General features: G+C 43.0%; 1 protein-coding gene across 1 annotated transcript in view; it reads left to right on the forward strand.

Annotated features, from left to right (window-relative positions):
- The window catches only part of LOC111148878 (cytokine dependent hematopoietic cell linker), an 81655-nt gene that overhangs the window by 32836 nt on the left and 21421 nt on the right, over positions 1-27398 (forward strand). Inside the window, exons 8-14 of the mRNA XM_022505665.1 lie at positions 10059-10084; positions 10287-10306; positions 11311-11421; positions 18499-18526; positions 21567-21585; positions 23440-23521; positions 25280-25320. Coding sequence (XP_022361373.1) covers positions 10059-10084; positions 10287-10306; positions 11311-11421; positions 18499-18526; positions 21567-21585; positions 23440-23521; positions 25280-25320 — 327 coding nt within the window. The remainder of the gene's footprint in view (positions 1-10058; positions 10085-10286; positions 10307-11310; positions 11422-18498; positions 18527-21566; positions 21586-23439; positions 23522-25279; positions 25321-27398) is intronic.

The following is a 27398-nucleotide window of genomic DNA, read 5'->3' on the forward strand; positions in this document are numbered from 1 at the left end:
GAACTTTCACAGACACGTATTGAGAAATGAGTCCTGGAGAGAGAGAAGACAAAATGGACCTCACAATTCCTTCCTTTTTTATATATCACCATAGACATCCAACTTCATTTCTTTGATTGCAGAAGTTTCTTTGACCATTATTCTACATTATCGAGATGTCTGTTGGTCTATTAAGCTGTTTCTCATCCCCATTCCAATATGCATGTTGGGGGAGCACATCCCCCCACAACTCCAAGATGTCCTCAGGCACCTCAGGCAACATAGTTGTAGAGCTATATGTCTACAACTCAACCCAATCCTGATATTATCCACTCAGAGGTAGCATCAGATTACACAAGTTGAGGGCTCAGTCCACAAGCCTGTCCCCACTTCAGATGCCAGTCACAAGTCCAGATTGTCACCTGTGTTTCTGACAGATGATAGATTGGAGGTCCCAATGACACCCCTTTCTTAGGTTCCAATAATTTGCTAGAGAGGTCACAGAACTCAAAGCAAGCTATTACTCATTAGATTACAGTTTATTATGAAAGGATGTAAGTCAGAAAGAGCCAAACAGAAGAAATGCACAGGATAAGGTATGTGGGAAAGGGTGTGGCACTCCCATACTTCCTTTATCTCCAACCCAAAAGCTCTATGAACCCCAACCTTTTCGGTTTTTATGGAGACTTCATTACATTGGCATAATTGATTAAATCACTGAGCATTAGCAAATGAATTCAATCTCAAGCTTCTCTCCCCTCCCTGGGATGAGTGTGGGAGGTAGAGAAAGTTCCAATTCTCTAGTCATATGGTGGGCTCTCCCCATCCCCCCCAAAACCATTCTCAGATGCAGTCCAAAAGTCACCTCTTTAACATAAGAAGACACCTTTATAGTTTTCATCACTTAGGAAAATCCAAGTGATTTATGAACTCTGTGCCAGAATCCTGGAGATGAGGATCAAATATATATTTCTTATTATAAATCACAGTATCACAACTATCCATGCATATATTTATCTATGCTTTACCTGAACTCACAAAGCTACTGGGGTGGTTAACAAAAACTTACATAGTAAAATGGAAGAAAATAAAAATAAAGTCCTAGAGTGAATCTAGGTCGACTATAACATGAAGACAAAGATAAAATTCAGGACCCTCGGGTACACATCACTACACTCTTAAAATTAAACCACTGGCTCACCTCCTCAGCTTTCTGGTAGTCTAAGCAAACAGGAGGTCATGCTTCTTAATGTGATATTAATTGCGCATAATGGAAAAGCAAACTAATTTCTAAGAAAGCACAAGGACATTTCTTTCAGAGTTATGTCAGTGCTATCAATCTTGCAGTGAATGTAGGCTGGTATATGGGGACCATGGCTGCAAATACATGGCTGTTTTTGAAAAGGAACCCCCCACTAGACTGCATACAGGATATCAGTGAAAGCAGAGTTCCCAGAATTGAGGCTTGTAGGGAGTAAGTGGAGGTTGCATGAGAAACTTCTGCAGTAAGAGTTACTCTCTTTACATCCTCTCTTCCTACATTTCCCTAATTGATGGTTCTCCATCACCCCCTCAGAGTGCTAAGGAACCGCAGAGAGAAGGAAGCTCAAAGGGGTGAAATTAATATGAATACCCCCATTTTTAGGACCAGGCATCTTGCTGGAGAATGCGTGAATGATTTATGTGTTTATTACAAAATTCTGTATTTTTGATGGAAACACATTCTCAGATAATTTATTCATTCTCACAAAATGTCATGGAAAAAACATATCGGGTGGTTCAGCAATGACAGAATTTTATGGTGATGTTTTTCATCAAGTTGAGCAGTTATAGATTTATGTTAATGTACACTTCATGTCATTTTTCTTGCGATCATATTCTGCCATTATCTGGAAACTATCAGATTTCAAGATCTTATCTTCCCTGAAACTTGGCTTTTTTAATTCTAAAAATGGGTGAAAGTTTATTTGGGGGCAAAGTATTTATATATAATAGTAGTACAGCTTGTTTGTGATGAGCCATTAGCACTCACCACAAATCCAAAAAAAACTGTCTTCTTTTCAGAGAAGGATAGCTGTAATGTTCAAATATAGGGCAGCTTAGCTTCTTAATGCTGAGAATAAAGGACGTTAAAGCGAATTTCTCTTGGCCTCAGATGTGAACCAAGCACAGACTGTGAACCAATTTTCTCTGAGGTGACAAGCATACCATATGCAAGAATGAATTTATAACGAAATACAATATACTATCCAAGAAAAGAAAGAGAATTATACACAGGTGACTGAACATGTACATCCAGAAACATGAGCTTGGTTGAAAAGAAGCAAAATAGAATTCCATATAATACCATCAAAAGGCCTTTCTTCTCATTTGCTTTTAGAGGAATTTGGATGCCAACAAAATTAGAATCAGAGATGAGTTTGAGTTAATCTGGTTTAACTCCCTCATTTTATGCAAGGAAATATAGCAAGAGAAGTGGCTAGCTCAAGGTCACAGAGACCAGAGCCTAGACCAGAACCCAGGGTTTTGTCAACGATGGCAATGTTTCCAGAGTTTTGCTGTATTTGCTAGTACCTAAAATCCATTCTGCAAACTCCCCTCCTGATTCCTGTTATCCCACGCATCCGAACGCTGCAAGGTTTAGTGCTAGACATGAATTGATGGACGATACTGCCCCCTAGTGCCAGAATATGGCAACAAAAAACGTCGCAAAAATGATGGACTTCAGCATCCTTTGGATTTTATCTTAAACAAAAATAACAAGCCTTGGGTCACAGAGGTTATCAGAAATAAATTTAAGATTACTCTCCTATAATCCTAGATTTAAATTTATTTCAGACACAACAAAATCTCAGAAATAGCTTAAAAGCAACAAAAGCAGGGATGCCTGAGTGGCTCAGTTGGTTAAGCGGCTGACTTCGGCTCAGGTCATAATCCCAGGGTCCTGGGATCGAGTGCTGCATTGGATTCCTTGCTCAGTGGGGAGCCTGCTTCTCCCTCTGCCTCTGTCTGCTTGTGTTCTCTGTCTCTGACAAATAAATAAATCTTTAAAAAAAACTTTCAAAACAGAGGCATTGATACAAGATTCAGTTCAAAGTTGATGTCATAAATTTATTATAACTGGTATAAATTTTATAAAAATCCCTCGGTAACAGGACTACAGGAAAGCATTTGCCTCTCCATCACATACACAGGAAAGAATAAGGCGCAGAGAAAAGGAAGGGTGTCTGATAACTGCTCGTTTTAACACATACGGTTTTCTGAAAGAGAAATGTAAAGTAGCCACAAATAAAGCAATTAAAAACAAGGGAGTTAGTACACTATGTGATAACTACTAGGGTAACAGGGCACTTTGTTTAAAATTACTTGTTCCAGGAATTGAATAGCATAAGACCTTAGACCATGAAGAGCCCGCACTCTGGTCCAGTCAACTCTAAGTATTCTGGGAACTCAACAGAGCGCGTACTTCATTCTGCCTGGGGGGAGATCAGTGTCTCTCAGGAAGGCTTCACAGAGCAAGGGGCATTGGTCTGAGGTGGGAGAAAATGACCTCACGGGAAGTTAAACATGGTTTTTGATGCTTAGAAGTAGCTAGAATATGGTTGCATGAATGTGAAACCTGGGGACATGGAGCCCTGGGTTCACATCCCAGCACTACTGCTTTCCAAATAAGAAAACTCCAAGGATCTTAACCTCTCCACATTAGTCTCCACATCTCTAAAGTGGGGGAGATACCAGCTACATCATACAATATCTGTCTTTTTAAAGGTAAGGACAAGTGAAAACCTATAGCACCATCACTGACTCACGGCGGACCCTCCACAGAGGCCTGCTGAACTGACCAGATTCACAGGGTCCTGGGCTCCCTCTGACCCTTGCCTTTCTCCCTGACTCTCTCTCTAAGACTCTAAGAGAGTCTTCCTGAGTCTCTAAGCTAAAACCATTCATGCTTTATCCAGTCTGGTGCTCAGGGTACAAAATAAATCTTGTAGATGAATATGAAAAACAAGTTAGCCTCCTCAATCACAAGGATCAACGTTTATTCAATGTTGTTTTCTCTGTAGCAAACACATAGCATTGTGCTACACACATAGTGGATGCTTAGTAAATATTTATTCAATTAAATCTAAAATTTAGCCCATTTTAATAGTGTATTCAATAAGCATTGCCAGGTGTCACCAGAACACCTAGTGATGAACCTGTGACCCCCTAGTGGGGGTCATGCACCTGCACTAGGTGGGGGCCTGTGGAGGAGCAAGTCAAGAGGCCCATATTGCTTGCTTCTGGTCCCATTTCTTTCTCTGCCTCTAAATCTAGGCAAATGATATTCCCTCACTGGGCCTTAATATCCCATCTGCAGAAAGACAGCAGAACACAATGGTCTCTAGCATTTTGTGAATCTCTGGGTATTGTTCAGACACACAAACCCAACCACCCCACTGCCCATGTCAGCCCTGAAGTCCTAGTCCTTCATGTGCCCTGCCTGCCCTCCCACCCTCATTCCCTGAAACACCAGGTCAGGGAAGAAGAGCTTCCCCAGGCTTGTTTGAGGAAGAAGCTTCTGTCCTACATCCATCACTAACCCCAACACACAGCTGTCAATTACATGGTCAAGGGTGTGTTGATGTACACGCTCCTGCCACTGTACTGTCTCACCTGACTTAAGCAGTTGCTTAAGAGGGTGTGTCCCTCTCAAATTCATGGCTTTGCCTAACTTACTCTCTCCCTGCCCCACCCAAAGAATGGTGTCAGCAATTTATCATTGGAATTAACTTCTGAATGCTTCAACGGACTTGGAGACATTCCTCAAACAGGCCTTGTCAAATCTACATTACCCACTTGGATCATAAGTTTCTTCGTTAGGCTCTTCCATAATTAATCATCAGGACATGCAGTCCTAAAGGTCCCTGTCCATATATCCTAAAACTGTTAGACATGATAAATACTATAACTCAGCCCAGACTTTATCCATTTTTGTCCAGAGTTTATTTCTCTAATTACAGAACATTACACTGATGGTCTATTTCCGAAGTAATGATCTTCATGATCATATTTCATAGATAAAGGGTATGGCATACATTGAACACAAATTGAATGGCAGCTAAGTGAAAAACAAGTATTATTTTATTTAATTCTAACCACATCCAAGGAACTATGCCTCATAATCTGCATTCTACAGACACAGAAACCAAAGCCCAGAGTGTTTCCCTAATTTTCCCGCCGTCACACAGTAAGTGACAGAGGAGGGATTAGAATCCCATGTGAATGATTTCAAAGACCCCATTTGTTGCCATTCTGTTGTTCATTGTCCCTTCTATCAACAAACACATTCTTGGATCCCACATATCTTTGTCCCTCCATTTAAGTCACAGATGAGGACACTGAACCCCTGAGAGGACAATCTGTGTTAAGTCACTCAGCTCACTAGTGGTAGCACCAGCACCAAATCACAAGCCCTGGTAAATGTCTGGAAACAGATCTCTTGGGGAAAAAAGTATGAGAACAGATTTGGAGAGCTGACATTATCCTACTTCCAGACGTACTGTAAAGGTCCAGTAATCAGGACAGTGCAATATTGGTGAAGCAACAGACAAATGCATCAGTAGAGCAGAATGGAGAGCCCAAAAATAGACCCACATATAGTCAGCTGATATCTGATAAGGCAGCAGAGGCAATCCAATGGAACAAAGATTGTCTTTCCAACAAATGGTGCTGGAACAACAGGACATCCTCTTGAAAGAAAGAAAGAAAGAAAGAAAGAAAGAAGCAAAGGAAGAAAGAAAGAAAGAAACCTAAACACAGACCTTACACCCTTTACGAAAACTTACTCAAAATGATCAGAGACCTAAATTAAAAATCAAAACTATAAAGCTCCTAGAAGATAACACAGGAGAAAACCTTGATGACCTTGGGTGTGGTGATGCCTTTCCAGACACAACACCAAAGGTACAATCCATGAAAGAAATCATTGATGAGTTGCACTTCCTGAAAATTACAAAGTTCTGCTCTGGGAAAGACAATGTGAACGGAATAAGAAGACAAGTCACGTTACCTGTAGAGAATATCTGCCAAAGACACATCTGATAAAGGACTCTTGTCCAAAATAGGCAGAGAGCTCATAAAACTCAACAATTAAAAAACCAACAGTCCAATTAAAAAGTGGGCCAAAGACCTCAATAGACACATCACCAAAGTAGATATACAGATGGCAAAAACACATATGGAAAGATGTTCCACATCACACATCATCAGGGGAGTACAGATTAAAACAATAATGAGATGCCACTACACACCTCGAAGAATGGCCAAAATCCAGAACACTGACAACACCAAATGCTGGCAAAGATGTGGAGCACCAGGAACTCTCATGCACTGCTGGTGGGAACGCAAAACAGCACAGCCACTTGGAAGACAGTTTGGCAGTCTCAGATATAATGAAAGTGTGCGTGAAATAATTTATTTTTTGGTAATGGCTGTGTTTAACAACCACATTGCAAAATTCCTAAAGTTCAACAGCAAGCTTCATAAGCTGAACCAGCTGCTCCAACACAACCACAAGTGGGTCTTGTGATACTTTCTTCTCTGGAATGCTTTGCTTTAAGATCCCAGGAAGGTTGACAATTTCTTCGTGATTTCTCCCTAATAAGTCGTGGAGGTAACAGTCCAACCCTATCCATCAGATTCTACAGCCATGCTGTGCTCCCCTCACCACAGTACCTCGGAAGCAGCAATAAATTTTGCAGCGGAAGTGAAATCAATCTTAGTGAAGAACGAAGAGCAAATGAGGACACTCTGTGGGCAGATGGTGCTAATTACACAGATGGCCACCAGATGGCGAGCATGCCAGCCTCCTCCTCGTGAAACCCACTTGATAGAATTTCAAGAAGGGAAGGACCCCAGAGAACAAACGTTTGGGTCTTCTTATGTGACAGAGAGGGAACTTTTCCTAGCATTTGAGAATATTTGTGTGTACTTCACAAGGAGAGTAGATTGTCATTCCCCTTCTAGTTTTCCATCACACAATAATGCTAATAACTGGGTGTGCATTACAAGCCTTGTACTTGAAGGGCATTCACCCATGTATTCCACCCACAAATTCCAGTGAAGTGTGAGTAACCATTTCTCACTTTTCCAGATGAGAAAACAGCTGTCCCTCAACCCATTTGCTTATTTCATAAATATTTATTGAGCACCTGCTATGATCCTGCCCATAGTAAGTAGCAGAACCAAGATTCAAACTCCAGAAATGTTGCTCTGTATCTCATCTTCTTCCATTATCCCAAATACTAGTACTTTATTAAACAACCCCCTCAAAACAAAGCTGATTGGATTTTACAAATTATCACAGCATGACATGCTACTTTGCCTATTTGATCCGGTTTTCTCACTTGTAGGATTCTTGAAATTCACTCTTACCCACTAGTCTGTAGGATTTCAATTACCTAAACAACAAACAAGTGAAGCTCGACAGCAAAAATGACTACTAATGGACACATTTGATATCACTGAAGTCTTCGCTGCTGTTGACAACGATGCCAGATACAAAAATTTTTAAATAGGGGGGGAGGTAAGTGATGCCAGAGAAAATGTCATTTTATAATGAAGACATAGGATGTGTAAACAGTGTATCCAAAAGATGCACCGTGTTTAAGACAAAGCTCTTACCACAGCCTACAAGATGGCAAGCTATCTGGGCACTCCCCTATCTCTGCAACCACTACTCAAGCGGTACCTCCCTCTTGTTCATCTCACCTCAGGGCCTTTGCACTTGCTCTTCCCTCTGTCAGGAAACTCCTGTCCACACAGTCATATGATGGGCTCCCTCATGTTCCCTGGGTCTCCGTTTTCATCACCTAAACAGAGAGGCTTTCTGGGGTCTGCCTAAAAAATAGTGTCCCTGTTCCCCATCTCTCCTGTGTGACAGATGGAGAACTCTTCATGTGCCTGCTCTCTCTATGGCCTGGCTTTCTTCCTCACTCTGTCGCATTATTCTTTGGAGCACTTGTCATCACCTGTCCTTGTCATCATACACTTTTATTTGTTTTCTATGTCCTGCCACTGAAATGTAAGTTACCTGGGAACAGCAATTTTTGTTTGGGTATTATATTGCCCAGCACCAGCATCAATAAATATATTACAAATGAATCCATGCCTGACATACACTACATGCTCAATAATAAGTCCATGAATAAAAGGAAGATAGATGTCTTTTCCTGAGCTCAGTCACGGAAGCAATGGGATAGATATCTCTGAAACGATAAATGGAATGTTCCTACTGAATCCCAGATACTCAGTCTCTTTATTGCATTTTTTTCCCGATAGATTGAATTGATCCCCCGTAGATACAGTGGTAGCTAAGAAGAGAGACCTCTTAGAAAGCCGACATCTAGGTTCACAGGGAAAGTCATCAATGTGAGCAGGGAGACAGTATGCTGGGGAGCTCTGAGGGTGAGGCCAGTGCACAACAAAGTGAGACGAAGTTAATCTTGGGTCTTCTGACCTGGTGCCTTAAGAAGGCATCATGTGGTCTAAGCTCTTTGGAAATACCGTTGAAATAGCCAAAGATCTCCCATTAACTAGATTGCTGCTGCTGTTGTTGAAAGCCATCCCAGATCCTATTTTGTTTTTACAGTGCCAAGAACATCTACAATTCCTGTTTGCCATCAGTGTTTGAATGTATGAGGAGAAATCCAGTCTATCTATTTAAAAAGTGTTTTCCAAAAACAAAAGATGAAGAACAATAATTTTGCTCACTCAAGTAATTATTTTAGACCCGGAAGAGCCCTTGAAATCATCCAAACAAGTGTTTGTTGTGTTGTGTTGTTCTGGGCCGGTTGGAATTTTCCCCAAAAGAAATCCAGAAGCAGATGGAATGAAGCCTCCTGTGACATGGGACAATGAGCCAGACACAAGTCCTCTAGCCCTCCTGTTCCTTATGAGCCCCCAGGGGAGCCCAAGGCACCCTTCAGAGCATGGTTAAAAACCACTGAGCCAGTGTGGCCTTGTTGCTCCACACACAAGGAAATGAAGCTCATGGAGGCCAGTAATCAGCCCAGGGTGAAGTCACCTCTGACAAGAGCCATGTTTTCCCACTGGCTCCTCCCACAGCCATATAAAACACCATTTAAGACACCACATCCACTCTTACGGATCAGTGAACTTTGCTTTCTCAACTTTGGTTTCTTTGCTTTTTCTGACCCCCCCAGACTAACTTAATTAAATCTCCCATGTGTCCTTTTAATACCATGGCCTTCTTTCTGAAATTCTCAGAGATTTAATAGTGTTTTCAGTCTGCACTCTTTAGGTACAAGCCCTACGGCAACAAGGACAGTGTCTCACCCTCCTCACTGCATCCCCAGATCCCAGACCTTGGCCTGTAAACCGAACAAACATAAGCACCTTGAGGGGAAGGCTGTGCTGTCTTTGTATCCCGCTACCTAGTCCCATGCTTAGCTCAGAGTAGAAGCCCATTAACTGCCTTTGAGTTGAATCCAACCGTGTTAATAAAACTACCTGAGACTCAGGAAATGCCCTCCTGACCTTCATTCAGGCTTTTCTAGGGTTGGGTGGTCTTAAGCAATTGTCCTACCTAGTCTGTCCTTACTTTGGTCTAAAATAAAAGTTGGATTTGGGAGTCTTAGAAAAGCCTTCCATCTGGAAAATTCTGTGATGCTATTTTCCTTTGCTCAGAAATGTCCAGTGAAGCGTGTTTGTTAGAAATGTGAAACAATGATATAACAGTAGAGATATATAAAGATTTTAATTCTAATCACAAATTAGTGGTCAAGAGCCGCACCTTGAGAGCCGTACCGCATGCACTAAAGTCTTCTTTCTACCATTTTCCAGGTGACTAGAGGGTAACTTCCCCAAATCTCAGTTGTCACTTCCAGAACAAAGGCCAGGATCAAATGAAATCACCTAACTAGAATTATTAGGTCCTGGGTACCTAAGATCTCAACAAAACTTACTTGACATTATCACTAAGATTATTCAAATGGAAATGATTTCCATTCAAACATATGCAAAACTAGCTTGATGATATTTTCCATACACTCACTGCTCTCCCTCTTATGTTTCAGGAGACAGACCCACAAAGGGAAACAAGGTAAGAGAAATCATTAAAATGTGTTTGTCACCCACTCTTTATTTTAGAGGGATGTGGACAACGTAAAGACTTAGCACTTGAAAAGTGCATCCCAGATGTTTGGTTGGATTTGTCATTTCTATTTGTAAACCCCAAAATTGTTAACCATTATTTCTGCTCAGAGAACAATAAATTTAATTTCTGATTCTCTTTCCTTCTGCAGACTCCTTTACCACCTCCTCGGTAAGACACCTAAAATAGAAATTGTATTTTGCTACACACTTAACTGATTAGTTCCAGAATTTGAAAAGCTCCAGAATTTAAAAAAGAAAAACATGAACTGTTGATGTGGAGAAACTAAGATAAACTGGCCAGTGAACAAGGTCGAACAAGCCAGCCACTCGATGTACCTTCACTCATCAATCCGTGATGTGTGCCCTGCGTCCTTCCCATCCTCTCCCATTTCTTCCCTCCGTTTAGTACAGAAACCCCCAGACATTACCGGCCCTACGAATTGCCTTCAGGAACTTGCAAGGGATAGGCCTATATTTATATGTGCACATAGATTTTTCTATCTAGTATATATAGAAATACTACTGTTATTCTATTATACATATGCATGAAGGCAAGAGCCATAGCCTTGACTTCACAGGCTCCTGGTGAGTCGGTCACTGCTGTCCTACTCGGGGCCCCGAGAGGACCTCTGTCGCAGAGCGAAATACCCTTGCTGGTAACCTCTCATGGTTTCTCTCTCTGCCACACTGAAGGGAAGTGTCTTGAGCATGGACTATGTCTTTGCTCTCTGCATCCACAGCCTCCACCAATAGTGCCCGAAAGTCTTTATAAATGACTGAATGTCAAAATAAAAGGGTGCGTGAGACATCACTGACTCTCAAACATGTTCCTAATTCTGGGGGGGCATTTAAAGAGCTCGTGTCTTTCTCAGTCTCAGACAGGTGGCATATTGGGAACTCTATGATGCCCTACAGAAAATGGCATCACCCCTTCTGGAAAAGAGAACAAAACCAAAGAGCATGTTGCAGGAAGGGAGCTCTAAGCTCGTTAGGAGAATGACTACCGTACTCTGATAATTGCAGCTACCTAAAAAGGATCAGATCGCTCTGTCAAGCAGCCAGCACCCCAAAATGGACTCCCCACCCAAAGCTGGGGACACGGAGGGGAGGGCTGGCTGAGCAGACTCCTGCCCAGCAAACCTTCTCAGACTCTCACTGCAACTCTTCCCACAGGCCACTTGCCACTCTTCCAAAGAAGTACCAGCCCTTGCCCCCACAGCCGGAGAGTAGCCGGTCGCCCCTCCCTCAGAGGCTCAGCCTCCCCAACGTCCAGAAAGGACCCAGGTGACAGGTTTGGTGTTGTTGCTGGTGAAATGTCCAGGGAGGCTGGTGGGCTCCGGAGGGTGAGGGGGACTTGGGAAGGAGGAGCCAATGATTCCTGGAGGGAAAATACTCTTAGAAAACTGCTCTTTGATTCCTTAACAGAAAGTATACCTTCTTGGGGCGCCTGGGTAGCTCAGTTGGTTGGGTATCTGCTTTCAGTTCAGGTCATGATCTCAGGGTCCTGGGATCGAGTCCAGCATCGGGCTCCCTGCTCAGTGGCGAGCCTGCCTCTCGCTCTTCCTCTGCCTGCTGCTCCCTGTGCTTGCGCTCTCTCTCTCTGTCAAATACATAAATAAACTCGTGAAAGAAAGAAAGAAAGAAAGAAAGAAAGAAAGAAAGAAAGAAAGAAAGAAAGAAAGAAAAGGAAGAAAACACATCTTCTTTGTAATAAAATGAGTTTTTGAAACAAAGGCTCACTTGAGACCTGAATTGTTGTTGAATAAAATGTTAAGTGCCAGAAAGGAATCAGGACTTGTTATGTAAAAACTGAAAGGGGATTCAGGCTATTTGCAGACCAGTACTGTCCCTCAGCTTCTCACCACCCACCCCAGCTGTGGGAATATTACCCCACAGAAAAACCCATTTGTCAGAAACGTTATTGCCATTTTGACAAATAATTAAAAAGCCAAGTCTCTGGCATTAAGCCGACTGACAGAGTCCCACTTCCAAATGTGTGGGGCATCAGGCAGCCAGCAACAATCCCAAATTGTAACAAAGGAGAATAGGAGCTTTTCTTTCCCCAAGAGAGTTTGGATTTGCAAAATTTCCTCACTTTAGAAGTCAGAACAGAGATGAACATTTCTCTCTCGTTCCTGCATGGAATGAATGATGCTTTCCTACTGCAAGCTTGAATCAGCAGGTTGGAGCACAAGGTATCACTTAGTAAGCATTTTTCGTAGATAACAGAAATTCAAAATATCAGGCACATTTTGAGATTCTGTGGAGAACCCAGTCAGCACTGGTTCTGATGGCGAATGCCAATGAGCCTAAAATACCATTTCCACCTTATTTTTCTGGCCGATGTCTCTTGCTCTGTTCATCCTTTGCAGCCCCACACAAACACACCTCCGCCCCTGGAGGAACATCCCTCATTCTCTGCCCAGTGCCATTTCCCTTCATCTGCTGGTTTCTCCACTGGCCTTGCAGTGTGGGAAGGGACGCAAGCCCTCAGGTGTCAATTCCAGCTGCCCCAGTTGAAATTCAGGTGATCTTTCTTATGAAATGGAAGATAGAGGGCAGCAGTTCTCGGCTGGAGGTGACTCTGGCCTCGGGGAAATTGGCAGTATCCAGAGACATATTTTGTTGTGACGGGTCGGGTGGTGGGAATGCTCCTGGCATCTGGTGGGTAGAAGTCAGATATGCCACCAAACACCCTGCAGTGTATGGGCCAGCCCTGTGACAAAGGATAATGAACCCTCCAAGCTCCATAGTGCAGAGGTTGAGGACCTGCTTTAGAGCAAATAACTAATCTTCACCCAGCCCTCGTCTTCCTGGGCTGTAAAGTGAAGATGACAGTAATACCTATCACCTACCTCATGGGTTCATGTGAGAATTACACAAGACAAATCATGATAAGCGTTCAACACTGCCCACCTAGGACATAGCTGTGACCTTGAGCCTGCTCCTGTTGGTGCCTTTGCCCATCTCCCACCCCATATAATTATCTGGATACAAGTCTGTTCCACCCAAAAAGTGGGGACTGACTCATTTCAGTGTGCATAGTTCCCAGCACAGGGTCTGCCTGGCACATAGTACACCTTTGATAAATCTGTATTTCCTTCTGCCATTTCCAGAGGGTCCTAGCCAGACTAGGAGTCACCAAATTTGCTCTATTTTGATTTCTAGTTTCAAAGCACGAGAGACAGGGAGGCAACAACAGCCAACAATAGACCACCAAACCCATGAAGTGATGTCATCAGCATTGGAAACGTGAAATGTATCATCCCGGACCCTACTGACCGAATAGTCTAATACATCCAGAACTGGTCAAAACTCAGACAGCAAAGAGGCAGAACATAGGATGAATAAAACATCAGAGCGGATGAGGTTGTTCGGTATGGAGGAAAAAAAGAGGATCTTCTCTTCCTTCAGTGTCTTTATGCCAGAAAGCACAGGTGTTGGGACACAGCAGAACTGAGTTTGGATCCCAGCTGAGCCACTTCTGGCTACATGATCTCATAAAGCTCTCAAACACTTCTGAGTTTCCATGTTGGTGAGAACAGTGTAATCGTCCCCATGTGACAAGAGTGGCAGTGATCTCTCTAGAGTGCCTAGGAGAGTATCACAGCACAGGAAAGAAAGAGAAACACCTGAACATCATTTCCCATCTCTACCCGACAGAATTAGGCACCCATGACCCTATTTTCTCTCGAAATACAGACTCTATATCCTAGTACAATGTTCCTCATTTTGGCTTTACATTAAAATAATTAGGAAAGCTGTTTTAAAAAGTCCTATTCCCGGGGCACCTGGGTGGCTCAGCGGGTTGAGGCCTCTGCCTTCGGCTCGGGTCGTGGTCCCAGGGTCTTGGGATTGGGCCCCACATTGGGCTCTCTGCTCAGTGGGGAGCCTGCTTCCTCCTCTCTCTCTGCCTGCCTCTCTGCCTACTTGTGATTTCTCTGTCTGTCAAATAAATGAATAAAATCTTAAAAAAAAAAAAAGTCCTATTCCCCAGGATCTGCATTATCACTCAGAGAGGGGAGAAGCAGTCATCACTGTCTTTTAATGCTCCCCCAGGGGCAATCTGATACACAGCCAGGGCTAAGGGCCCAGAGGGAGCCAGGTTCCAGGAATCTATCTGTCAGTAAAGCTTTGATGGTCTTTCAGCCGTTCCTACATATGCTCCAGCTTCCAGGGTCTAAAATAATACTCCTTGATCTGAAAATGAGTTCCTCTGCAGTCTGGATCACTTCAACCTATCATGCAGCCAATGCCATGGTGTTGGAGTCTTTACAAGTTCTGCATCCTCTAGAGTTTCTGCAGCCAGAGCTAAATTTGTTTAATCACTTTTAGATGTGACAAGAACTGGCTGGGTCTCTTCACCATCAACCTCTCCACAGTGTTATGACATCCCATCTCACTGTATCCTTCTAAAAGATGGTTTTCTAAAGGCTCAGTCCTCTAAAGTATGGTTTTTGAAGGCTCACTGGCTGGTTCACAGTAGGTGCCTCATAAAAATCACTTCCTTACCCCTTGGGCACGTAGGTCACTAAGATTCACAGAGGTTAGGTGACTTGGTCAAAGTTACAGGGCTGCTGCAGGACTATGGAGAGGTCAAAAACATGCAGAGCCTGTGTGAGACACTGGGAATATCACCATGAATAAGAAAGAGTTTTGCCGTCAAAGGAGAGCTTCCAAATTCATTTGAGGTGGGTGCCATATTGGGAGTCAGATGGCCATTACTAATGACCCACATGTTGCTTGTCAACAACCCCAGGAGGCTGTGGCAAGGTTCACTTTCTCTGAAAACAGAAGGGACACTGGAGAGCTGAACTGCTCTAGCCCGCACAGGAAGGCTAGTACCCACTCCCTCCTACCAGCTGCTCCATGGGCTCTCGGAGGTGGACGGCCCTCCATCAAGAGAGGCTGCGATTTACATGTGGTAATCCACCGCAGTCATGACGGCAGCTGCAGCCCTTTACAATGGACTCTGCTCTCCTGACAGTGAATGTGGGTCTGCCTATTACTGCAACCATTTGTCTCCGCCATCTCGGCCAGTCTCTACTTGAAAGCGAGGTCTTGGCTTCACAAAACGATTGCTGAATCGAAGCACTTCAGTTCATGAAAATGCCACTTAAATCCTTCACTGACGACTGAAAACTAGAGAACTTCGAAGTCTGGGGAATGTTCGTTGGGCGTTCTCAACCATTCGTGTACCGTTATTATGATTTTTATCATATCCAGGTACTTCATATTTTTGGCTCAGCTCATTTTTTTAAAGTAAGGAAACTTATTTAAAGGGGAACATCATTAGCATAACTACAACACAGACAGTTTCAGACCCAAACTTTGAGCCTGTGGCATTTTTTCTCTCTTGAAAGGGAAGACAAATAAAATGCAAGAGCAATATTTAGATAAAGTGACCACTACATGGAGACTCTCTCTTTGACATAATTAGAAAGAGATTAAAAAGGGAGTAACTTTCCCACTAACCCTTATAATTTTAATACCATCGCACGTGCACCAAATAAAAGCATCCTGAGTAATCATCAGAGTAACGACATTTGGGGAGCTGTTGTTACACAATGGGTCCACTCTGGGGTCTTTCGGTTGCTTGACTTCATGTAGTTCCACAACCACACTGTGCAGAAAACAGTATTACAATCCCCAGTTTTCTGAGTGGGACACAGAAATGCAGAGAGGTCATGAGCCATGACGTCTCCCTGCAGCTTCAGCAAAATCCAACCCCACGCTGCAGGGTTCAGCCAAAATGTAATTTACAGAAGGTACCTGCTATTTAACCAACAGAACACCTGTCTGCCCAGCTACGGTTTTCCCTTTTCAACCAGCAAAGCTGGCACCACCACAGTTCAAGCCATCTCAGGGACAAAAATGTACATTCTGATGATTTGGGAAGTGAAAACAACAACAACAACAACAAAAATCCATGGAGATATTGAGAAACCAGAGTCCTTGAAAGAGAGAGGAAGCATTGATTACCAAGAAGCATACAAATTTGCATGGGAATGGGTACTTACAGGAAATACTGATTTTAGAATGTGACTTTAATTATTATTATTATAGTGCTGCAAGATATCACCATTGGGGAAAACTGGATGAGTGCACACAGGATCCCTCTGTATAAGTTCTTACATGAGCATGAGACCTACAATTATCTCGGAACGAAAGTTTCATTTAAAAGAAAGTGTTTAATGGATGCAGATGGAAGGTGTTATTTTCTTCCAAATAACTTTCACGTATATTATTTCATGAGAACCTTAATCAACCCTCTTCATGTCTGTGTGGGTTTACCCATTTTACAGGTGGGAAAACCAAGCTTCAGAGAAGGGACTTCACTTCCAGAGGATGAGGGAGCTCACAGATGACAGCGCAAGGATTCAAACCCAGTTTATGTAAAACTCAGCAAAATCTAAGGGAGGCTCAAGAATGGTTATTTTTACAGTAAAATGGATTATCCTCAAATACACACAGAGCACATATTATGAATAGGAAAGACATGGGGAAGCTTATTCCTGCCATGTAAGTGGTGACCACGGCTTATGGGCCATCTCCAAAACAGAACACAGGACCACTTACACGAGATGAAAGATGCTCATAGGGAGGTGGCGTGGTGCTGTTGGGGTGGGCAGACAGGTCCCCACCCTGGTCTGCATTTTGTGAGGGTGCAGGTCTCCCCCAAACACCCCCAACCACCACCAAAGCCAGATGACTTCATTTTATAGGTAAAGGGAGCAACTAACTTGGGGAGTCTTGTCAACAGAGGCAATCCCAGGTCCAGAGAAGTTGTCATGCACAGAAAACGCTCCTACTACTGCTTGGGTTATCACGTAAAAATCCATTTTTTAATGCTACTGCTTCCAAAGCCTAGCTTTCCTGAAGCTTCCCATTTCCGTCAATCAAGTATAATACTTATTTATAAATCAGGCAATTTTATCTAGACAGAAGGACACTCTGTCACACTGCATAGGTTAAGGAACCTTAGACAATAAGACTTATTTACAAACTCAGTTAAATCTTAAACATCTGAAATACCTGTATACATCTAACTTTAAACCCTAATGAGCAAACCTTACTTTAACAACTTTTATAAATCTAATAAGGTAAATAGAGAAATCTAGACAAATTCAAGTTCTCTCAGACAGTTTGCAATCTTTAGAAATGGAGTTGAACACAACTGGACTCTTGGAACTTAAAATCACAAGTCTAAAATCAATTGCACATCTTAAATTGAAGCCACATGGCCAAACGGTCAGTAATCCTAAAATGCCAGAGTCTCTTAAACATTAAAAACAAAAATTAGCCTCAACTTAACCCGAATAATTAATACTATTACTTCTGATCCTACCTCTTTTTCTTCCCATTTGCCCCATTGAAAGGGGGAGGCTTCGGGTAGAGGTACCATCTCTGATGGGCTGATGAACTGGTTACAAAACACGGCCCTCACTCCACTTGCCTACTGCTTGGTTGTCTGAGAACAGGATACAGCATCTGAGCACTGTGTGCTCCTGGGCTCACCTCCGTCTCTCTAGATCAACTGTTGCCTTCTGAGGCTGGTGTTGTTGCCTCAACCTCTCCACATTCCCTCAGGACCAGGCTCTCACTGGCAGACCCAGGCAGACAGAATGTGCCTGTCACTCCTCATCGGCCTTTGACCACATCCCAACAGCAGTACCCACTGAGTGCCCCACATTGTCATCCTTATTGCTAGCAATCCTAAATGAATGCTCCTGTGGCCATTTCACAGATGAGAAAGACAAGGTTCAGAGAGGTGAACTGACTGAATTGTCAGTATCCATGAAACGCTTGCTAGCTCTTCTGAGACGTGGCCAGGGCACACATCAACACACCGTGCATTGAGTTCTTTCCCCATCATCCATTCCATGGTATGTCTCAGTCTCCCTCATGGAAGCATCCTTCCTCTAACCCACAGCTTCCTGGGATCCCGCTGTACCCTACAACGTCATACTTAAGACTCTTTATATTTCCTCAAAACAAAACCCTCAGAGTTTTGCAATCAAGATAATAGCAGGTCTGACTATGCTAATGAAACCCAACATGGAAAACCAAATGTGAGGAGAAATGATGACGTTACTGAAATTTTCCAAAAATGAGAAGCTAGTTTATTCTGTCCTTTCTGTAACCACCTTTTGTATTCCCTCATAACTTCTGCTTCTTAGAAAATTATGAGAGAAATAACCTGGCTTTCACTTTAAAGAACGGTGATGAATATCACACTGGACCATGGGCTGTTAATTTGGCAATGAAAATGCAGTCAAAGGTTTTTAAGGGCTCAGAGTGATTTTATCTTGATCATTATGAACTGTATTTTATGTAACACCATATTTCTTTTCCTTACAGGCAGATAAGCTTAAAGGACTTAAGTGAGGTAAGTGGTAATTTTGTCCTCAGAAACAAAGAAGGGATTTCTGTGCATTAATGTCTGTGATGGGCAAGACACTATTTGATTCAGAGACTTTATCACAATTAATTTTCATAACGGCTATACTCAAATGTATTAATATCTCTACTCTAAAGATGAGAAAACTAAAGTAAAACAAGTGAAGGTCCAGATCTAAGACCAAGGTCTTATTTTGTGACCTGAAGATACTCAGAGTTCACTAGTCCAGTGAAGAGCATCCCAGTTTCCACAGAAGACATAAAGCTTCCACCAATGACCTCCAGTCTTCAGCCTTCCAGAACTAAGATGTTGGAAATGGTACTATACCTTACCATTTGTTCTTCAAATGAAAGACAAGACGGCTCAGTACAAAACATTTTAAATATAGACCACACAGACCTGGATTTGAATACACACAAAACCCCACGGCCACAAAATAGAGAAAGATAATACTTCTTTGCAAGGTTGTTGTGAAAAAGTTAAAATAAGTCAAAGAAAGTGCATAATGACCAAGTGAGCTGTAGAAGCTCAATAAATAGCAGGAAAGTCAGGTTATCATGGAGCTGCCTTAGAGCCCTTCCACACTCAGCTCCTTAACTCCCAATGAGGAAATGATGGGTCCGCTGTGACGGATGGAAAGCCACTGTCCAACAGATAGAGTGGCCTCACCTCATTCCCACTGGCTTCCTAAGGAGTATGGTTCTTGTTTTAGTATTTCGACTATGCTCTTACATCTGGACAGCATAGGTTAATCTATTTTCTTTCTTTCTTTTGTTCTGTCTGTCCATCTGTCCTTTCTTATTTGGTTTTATGAGAATGCTAAAATCAAGTCACGCTTCTCACTTGTCATTAAATAAGACACTACCTCTCATCCATCAGATAAACATGGCAAAGAGGACAGCACATAACTGTTGAATGAGAAGGCCAGCCCTGGTTCCAATCAGGACCTCACCCAGCTCCTCCTCTTCTGGGAGTTTTTGGGTTTTCCAAGTGCCCCCGGGAAGGAGAAAGGTGGGTGTGGTGCTCTGCTGCTGGGCACTCTCTGACTCCACCGCTTCATTCCTGTGGGTAGAATTTATGTGTCCCCGGTAGCAGATGGCTGGCACACAAGATGATCTATAGTCCGCAACTCATAGGTCAGCCTGTAAGGAAAAAAGGCTCTCCAATCATTTAGGAGCAAGAAGGAAGTAGCGAGCCTCAGACAGTGGGGGTCATGCAGGACAGTTTGTTTTCTTTGCGACTTCGGTTGGCATTCTAGGAGTAGATATAATCTAAAACACAACACCGCCTACTGGAAAAACACATTCTTCCTCCTTATCTTTTGCCAAGATACTTCCCCATTGTTTGTCTGGGCTGAGAGTCAAGGCCATTTCTCCACCACAAAAGCCCATCTCATAGGACAAAAGCCAAGCTTGGGTGTGAAGTACTTACTCACATTATATCTTGGGAACCAGAACTCGCTCCCAGCAGAAATTGTGTGCTGCCCACCCCAACTCAAATTCACACAGCACATTATAGTTGTCAAAGAGAGACTCATTGTCTCATTTAATTCTCACAAAACCCTAAGAGAAAAAAGAAGCCTCGAGGGAGGTTGAAGACTTTCCAGAGTCCCCACAGCTGGCAGAAGACAGGGCCAGCCCCTGAAAATCCTGGTCCACTCCCCACACTATGACGCTCTGCCTCAGGAAACTCAGAGGCACTTCTGAGCTAAAGTAGCTTGAAAGAAAAAAAAAAAAAAAGGAAGAAGGAGAAGGAGGAGGAGGAGGGAAAGAGAGAAGGATGGGAATGGAGGGAGAGACATAATAAAGCAGGCATCACTATTTAACTTGAATGTTTATTTTCTAACAACAAAGGTAAAGTAGATAAATGAGAGATTTTACCCCACTTTTCGAATTGCTCAAATTCAGAGCCCTCAAGCACAAAGTGGGCTGGATCTCAATTAAGGAAAACACCTGCTCTCCCAGAAGGATAGCTTTTCAGCTGTGTTTCCAGCTCTGCTCCCCCAACTCCTTCAACAATCCTGAGATTTGTCTTCAACAAGACTGTCTCCGCAGCAGCCTCTGACTGGGCACTTGGAACCGCCATGTCCAAAGTCCCACGCAAGACTCAGTGGGGAGACTCTCAAACCACTCCTTAGAACGGATTCGTTATCCTTTTTACTTAGCCTATAGATTTGCCTGCTTTGCTGTCCATGATGAAATGTATGGCCTCTTGCCAGAACCCAAGGGGACACCGAGGCTTTCAAAACAAAGGGGCTTGCCTGTTGCCGAGCTTCAGTCAAGAGGTTCGATGCCTCTCTGAGCTGTTTGTTGCTAAAGGTTTCTTGTCTGGGAAGACAATGTGAGTCAGGAGACCTGGGCTCCAAGGGTCAGTACACTCCCCCTCCCCACCACATACACACACCCTCACACACACTCTTGCATTGTAAATACATTATAAGTCCAGTTTGTAGCCTAAACTTTTCATGTAACATTGAGACATAATTGGAGCATAATCCTATCCCATACTCTACATAAATACTTTCCATGCATTTATAATTCTGATAAATCAGTATAGCACCAAAATTGACTTAACAGTTCTCACTTAAATGGGCACGTAGATCGTTTCCAGGGTTTGACACTATAAGGAATGATTACTGGACAAGTCTTTGTGCATGGAAATGGGTCCAAATATTGGTCCAAAAATTTTCTTAGGGAAAAAAGTCTCATCGATGGAATTATTGGGATGAAAATAGGAGCAATCCTAAGGTTTCTTGATGGCTATGGTTCACCTGTTTTCAGAAGAGCCAAAGTAATTTTAACCTCATCAGCAGATTGCATATTTGCCTGTTGCATCACACAGAGAGTATAACATTTTTATTTTTGCTTAGTCTTTTGGAGAATTATTTGTAGGTTTTAAAAAATCTATACTAACAAAAATGTTGCTCAAATTCTACTAACCAATTGCTCCAAAACACAGGTTTAATGTAAAATTCTCTATCACCAAGACTCACGCAACATCATTATTTTTTGTTGTTAATTCAATGCAGGTCCTTGGGACAGATCGAGGTAAGCTGTTTACATTTGTTTTCATACCCTGATACCATTAGGTTGAGTTCCATTTCCAGATTTATAGCATTAGTCATTTTTAGAAAGGATTGTTTCAGGGCCTGGGATCAAGGAGCACCTGCGTGTATGCACGATGATGTGATCCAGATGGGCCCGGGGCCTCCTAGTCTACTCAAGAACCCTCTTGTTGAAACAAGGTGATTAAAATTGGGGCCGAGTTGGAGGTCCTTCTTCTGCCGCAGGCACCTGACAAGAAGGAGGCACACGGTCTGCCTCTGCCACTTTAGAAAGACGTGGCTGGCCCACTGCTCCAGGGAAGCTCTTGGTCTCTCTGGCTTTGATGGAACCCATGCACACACACGCATACCCTCCTCTGATTGTGCACACACACATATATGTGTGCACACATCATTGGTGCTGTGCAACGCAATCCAACACTCATTCAGTAGTTGGCATGCTAAGCAACAGTATGATCATGCCTACCTTTGAAATACCATTCACCATTCACTTATGATGATCAGTTATGTCAAAGCCAAGGGCCTGAGCCGCGGCCCAAAGAGTGAACACGGGCAGCATAGTCCCACAAAGCAACATTGGTTCGGATTTCAGAGGCTGCTACCGACTCACTCGGTGGTTTTGGCCATGTTGTGTTGCCTTTGTGGGTCTCAAGTCTGCTCTTCTTGGGAGTTAGGCTTCAATGGGCCTAACCTGGGTTTGTAGATTCTCAGGGGTCCCTGATGGAGAAGTGGGGGTCGGTTGGCAATTCTAAATAATTTTAAGACCTAAAGGAAACTGTGCCTTTTCCACGCCAAAGCTCAACATCCTCACTAAAATGTTCAGATACTGTTGCCTTGAACTTCTGAAATTATCAGTGCAGTGATGTCACATTGACCAGCACACGAGGGACAGAGGCTCTGGGTGGCTGCTGATGACATGAAATGATTTTACGGGATAGGTGACTAGTGGACCAGGCATCAAAAAATCAAGTAATCAATTACACTTGAAGTATTCACAGCCCTTCAATCAGAGGTGTTCAGTCTGTGACCCACCTTGGACAGAGGAAGAGCACAGAGCAACAACCAGAATTAAGACATGTCAAGGTTGATATGCTTCCTTAACTTCACCCCTAAGGACAGCCACAGGGAGAGTGTTTTATGGCATTTCATATCATAGTATGATTATATCCCTTGGTGATTTGGATAGAAGATTAAAATCTATTCATGATGAAAAGAAAATAAATAGTGGTCACATCCATGGCATATGTAATTACTAAATAACTCAAGTTCATACGGTTGGCAGATCTTTTGAAAACTTAAAGATCAAAGGGGAAATTTTGAGAAAATATATGCCTGAGGGCAAGCAGGCAGGCACGGCTAGTCTACGTCAGAATCCTGGGAGCTCTCTAGCCCTGCTGCTGAAGAGATGCAAGACTTCAGGAGGGCGTGGGCCAGCACTGGGCAAGCCCCTGCCCAGAGAAGTCCTCCAGTTTCTCTGTTTTATTTATGTTCCTATGTAAGTTCTCACTTGAATGCAGAATTCAACTTTGGTTCACTTCCACGCCAAGCCCTTCCAAAAACAAATACCTTCCTGTATTTCTGGAACCTCAGTGATGAATTCCAGATTCAGGACTCTTGATCCTATCAAATATTCACGATTCAAAGTGGTTTTTATAGCCCCAGGGAAAAGCCACCCACAGGAGCCAGGAGAGTTGTAGAATACATAGGCTACAGTTTCTGCTGATCACCAACAACCCAATCTTAATCAGAGGTCACTCAGATGAAATTATGGAAGTTCCATTAGGTCCCCAATCATTTTCTTTTTACAATCTGACCATTGTGCAACTCCTTTATGCAGTTCCTCATTATCAGATGAAACCTGAATCAATTCACCTGTCACGAAATCAAAGCCCTCCAGAGACTCCTCTTGCCACTGCCAGGTAAGGAGACAGGAATGCCTTGTTGGGTGGCAGCCTGGGGATCAGGCCATGTGTTGTCCTGGATAATGACGCACCAAGGCTTCCTGAGGAATGGGAAGTCTTTGGTCTTTGATAATGAAGCCCAGTGATGAGGCCCAAGGGAAATATGTGAGTCACAGTTGCTAGGGAAGCTGATGGCATTGTTCTTCCTGCAATTTACTAGCAATTGCTTGTTAGAGAAGTTTGGGAGATCTGAAGGCTTGGATATGAACTAGACAGGATTAACTGGAATGGAGGCAAATCAGTCTGGGGGAAAAATTGGCCATTTCTAGTTATTCTCAGTTGGTAACTTATAGGTTACCACCTGCAAACTGACAGCTATTTTTGAGCAAAACTTTATAGATGGTTGGGGGTTGAAAATGCCATTATCTAATTTAACATTTGCCTGATCGGGTTATTATAACTACTGTCCCAACTGAAGATTCGAGGAAGCAAAGGCTCAGATCAGTGATTCACTGACCAAGGTCACTATAAATCAGTGCTGGCTTCCTTACAACAAAATCCAGGACCTCCAAAATTAGTGCTTCTAAGGTCCCCATGACCCCTGGCTGGTCAGCAGTTCTGACCTCAGATCATGCCACTTTCCCACTGTCTCAGCCCCTGTTTTCACTTAATGCAGGACATGTGCACATGATATTCCTCTGTCTATACCACCTCCCTCCATATTTTCCTCTCAGGACCCTCTCCCTGCTTGGCAAACCCCTCTTCAGCCATCAGACCCCAGCTGAAAGCCACACTGAATTTAAGAGCTAGTTCTAACCCACTCTTTGGAAGGAATAAATGAGGCCCAGAGAGGTGGGGTTCCTTACCACTGAAGTCAAGTTCAACTTCGAAACCCAAACAGTAGCCCATGCTGCCAATCATGGCTTAATTCTGAAAATGCTGAAATCTGACTTTCCCTGGTGTCCTGCCCACAGTTAAGATGCTGTATTTTATTTACTCAATAAATACTTATAGGGAGTGTACCTTATCTATGGTAGAACAGAGTCATGGTCAGGAGAGACCCACCAGAATCAGACTGCCCAGCCTCATCACTAGCAAACCACATCCTTGGGCAACATTGCTTGTCCTACAGTAGACACTGAGAGCAGATCCAGGCCTACTGCAAGTTCCCAAAAAATGTCAGCTCTCACTGCCACAGGTCAAGCCTGCGCATCAAGGGCGTGATCTCTATCCCCCGTTACCTCCCCTTCCCTCACTTGCTTGTTGTTGTTTCAGTTGTCTTTTACTATATTTTATAATCTTCTTTCTCTTATGGATTTCCTCATACTAATCCATAGTTTTCTCACTTAGCTCACGTTTCAAGAAGGAACAAGATAATTTCTGTGCTCCTCTTGCTTGCTATGGCTCACTCTCCTTCAACTGGTAAACAATTTCTAGAAAATATCAGCCCCAACCCACCACCCATCTATGGTGACCGTAGTTACGAGGCAAGTCTGAATTCATGGCTTCCAAAAGCAAAGAATCATAATATGTGCTTATTGAAATACGATGGAAAGAACACGTATGGGTCAATTTGTTCCATATATGGTTCCCTGCCTTGAGAAAACGGAGAAAGAAACAGCTGCCTACCGCCTTACAAAACAAATCCTTGTAGCACAGCCAGTGAAATAGAAAGTGCTTGGTAAATGGTCCATTATGACTGACCTTGCCTTTGAGTGGAATTTTAGCTACCATGGGGATATACTAACATTCTGTCAATTCTAACATTTCCTTTAGCTCACCATTCATGACCAGGAACCACAGTGTGCAAAACAGAGGTAAGAGCACCTTATGTAAGAATTATAAAGCAAACAGGTAAGCCATCACACTATGACATCCCTGTGCTGTGACTTAGCTTTTACGAGCCTCAGCGTCATTGAGCTGATGCATGTAGGTTTAATTAGATCATTTTCATTGATAGATAGTATTCCATAATGTTAATATCACAATGTATATCTGTAATTCAATATGATCACTTAGGTAGCTTCCAGAGTTTTCTTCTTATGAACATAATGACGTTATGAACAATAATGTAGAAGTCTTCCCACATACACAACACGGTAACTACTTCTCTGAGAGTGAAATTTCTGGGTTGGAGGCTGTGCCTCTCTTTGATTATACTAGCTGTGTCTTCCAGACATGCCAGTTCACCAACAGCTTATGAGTCCTCCTCGTTCCCCATCATCTCCAACAGTTGTTCTTGACAAACTTTAAGTTCTGCCAATCCTTTGGATGTAAAATAGATTTATCTTAAGTCTATCAAACAAAGAAAATCAAATTGATTCCTCTTATTAATTGATGGTAAAGATGAACATAGGATACCTGTCTGCAGAGTAGTCTACTGTAGCATATAAAAATAGTGTCATATTCCTATTGGTGGTGAGTCTTGGTATTATTAGTATTATATTGTTTAAACAAATCTATCATATTTTTGCATTTCTTTCCTCACCCCATATGCTATGAAGATTCTGTGTTAAGGTCTAATCCTACAATCTCTTTCTGTTGAGCCAGAAGAGAGCTGAAAGCTGCAGGAAGCAGACCCCATGGGATATAGTGGAATGACTGAGGTTCTACTGACCTGAGTCCTAGTGCTGCCTCCTTCCCTGCAACAGGGTCATCTTGAGCAAGTTCATTCTTGGATCCACACCCTCCCTCCATCCATAAAATCCAAATAATAATATTAACTCACAGGATTTTATACACACACACACACACACACACACACACACACACACACACTGATGTGTGACACATAGTATACAACTGACACATTTTAATAAATATCCTTCCTTCTCCAGGGATTCCCAGCCCAATTGATCCATAAGACCCAAGAGTTTCCTGCCTCATCTCCATCTTGTCCTTATCCTTTCCCTGCCCTACACTATCTAGGTCTTAGATTGTAAAACCAATCTGGAAAGTTTATTTCCCCTGATGTGTGCCACATTGCTAATAAGAGTTGCTTAAGCGGGGCGCCTTAAGGTGTCCCAGTCAGTTAAGCAACTGCCTTTGGTTCCAGTCGTGATCCCAGAGCCCCAGGATCAAGTCCTGCATCAGGCTTCCTGCTCAGTGGGGAGTCTGCTTCTCCCTCTGGCCCTGGCCCTTCCCCTTCCCCTATTTCATACTGTCTTTTGCTCACTCTCTCTCAAGTAAATAAATAAAATCTTTAATTATAAAAAAAAAGTTTCCCAAGAGAAGATTTCCTTTTTTAAAGGAAGGCAGTCAAAAGGAAGAACTGTGATTAATGGGATGGGTCCAATCCCTAAGAATCAAATGGCAGAAGCAGTAGTCCTGGAGGCCAGACTAGGTGTATGAAGACAGGGAGACTTGTAGCGTCAGGGGGCAAATCTAGGGGCTAAGCAGGGCCTGTGAGAATATGCTACAAGGAGAGCAGAATCAGCTTAGAGAGAATTCCGAAGTCTTAATTTGAAAGACAAAACCATGCACAAGTGAAAAATGAGGAGGAATTGAAGATCGGAACAGCAGTGTTAGTGAGGCCGATGGCCTTCACAGACAAGAGTCCAGTCAAGAATCCCCAAACTGGGAGTAAATCATCTGCTCTGAGGTCTTACAGGCTGTCCTCCATCCGTGTCCCAAAACAGGTGATGAAGGAAGTAGCCCAGGATGGATGGGGGGAAATGTTTCCAGAGCCTTCAAACACCACAGATTCATTCCTCTTTCACTCATCAAGCATCCACAAAGAACATGGTTTTATGCAGAATTGGGCTGGGTGGGTCCTAAGAATACAGAACAGAGGCAGCCCCGCCCTTCAGCTAACCAGTGCTTAACTGCTCCCCCCGTTGGCTTACTGAGCAGATGTTCATTCTACTGAGTAAGAATTCATTGCTCGGGCACCAGG

The sequence above is a fragment of the Enhydra lutris genome, unplaced genomic scaffold (genome assembly GCF_002288905.1).
Source record: "Enhydra lutris kenyoni isolate GAN:26980312 unplaced genomic scaffold, ASM228890v2 scaffoldscaffold21, whole genome shotgun sequence".
Taxonomy (NCBI): domain Eukaryota; kingdom Metazoa; phylum Chordata; class Mammalia; order Carnivora; family Mustelidae; genus Enhydra; species Enhydra lutris.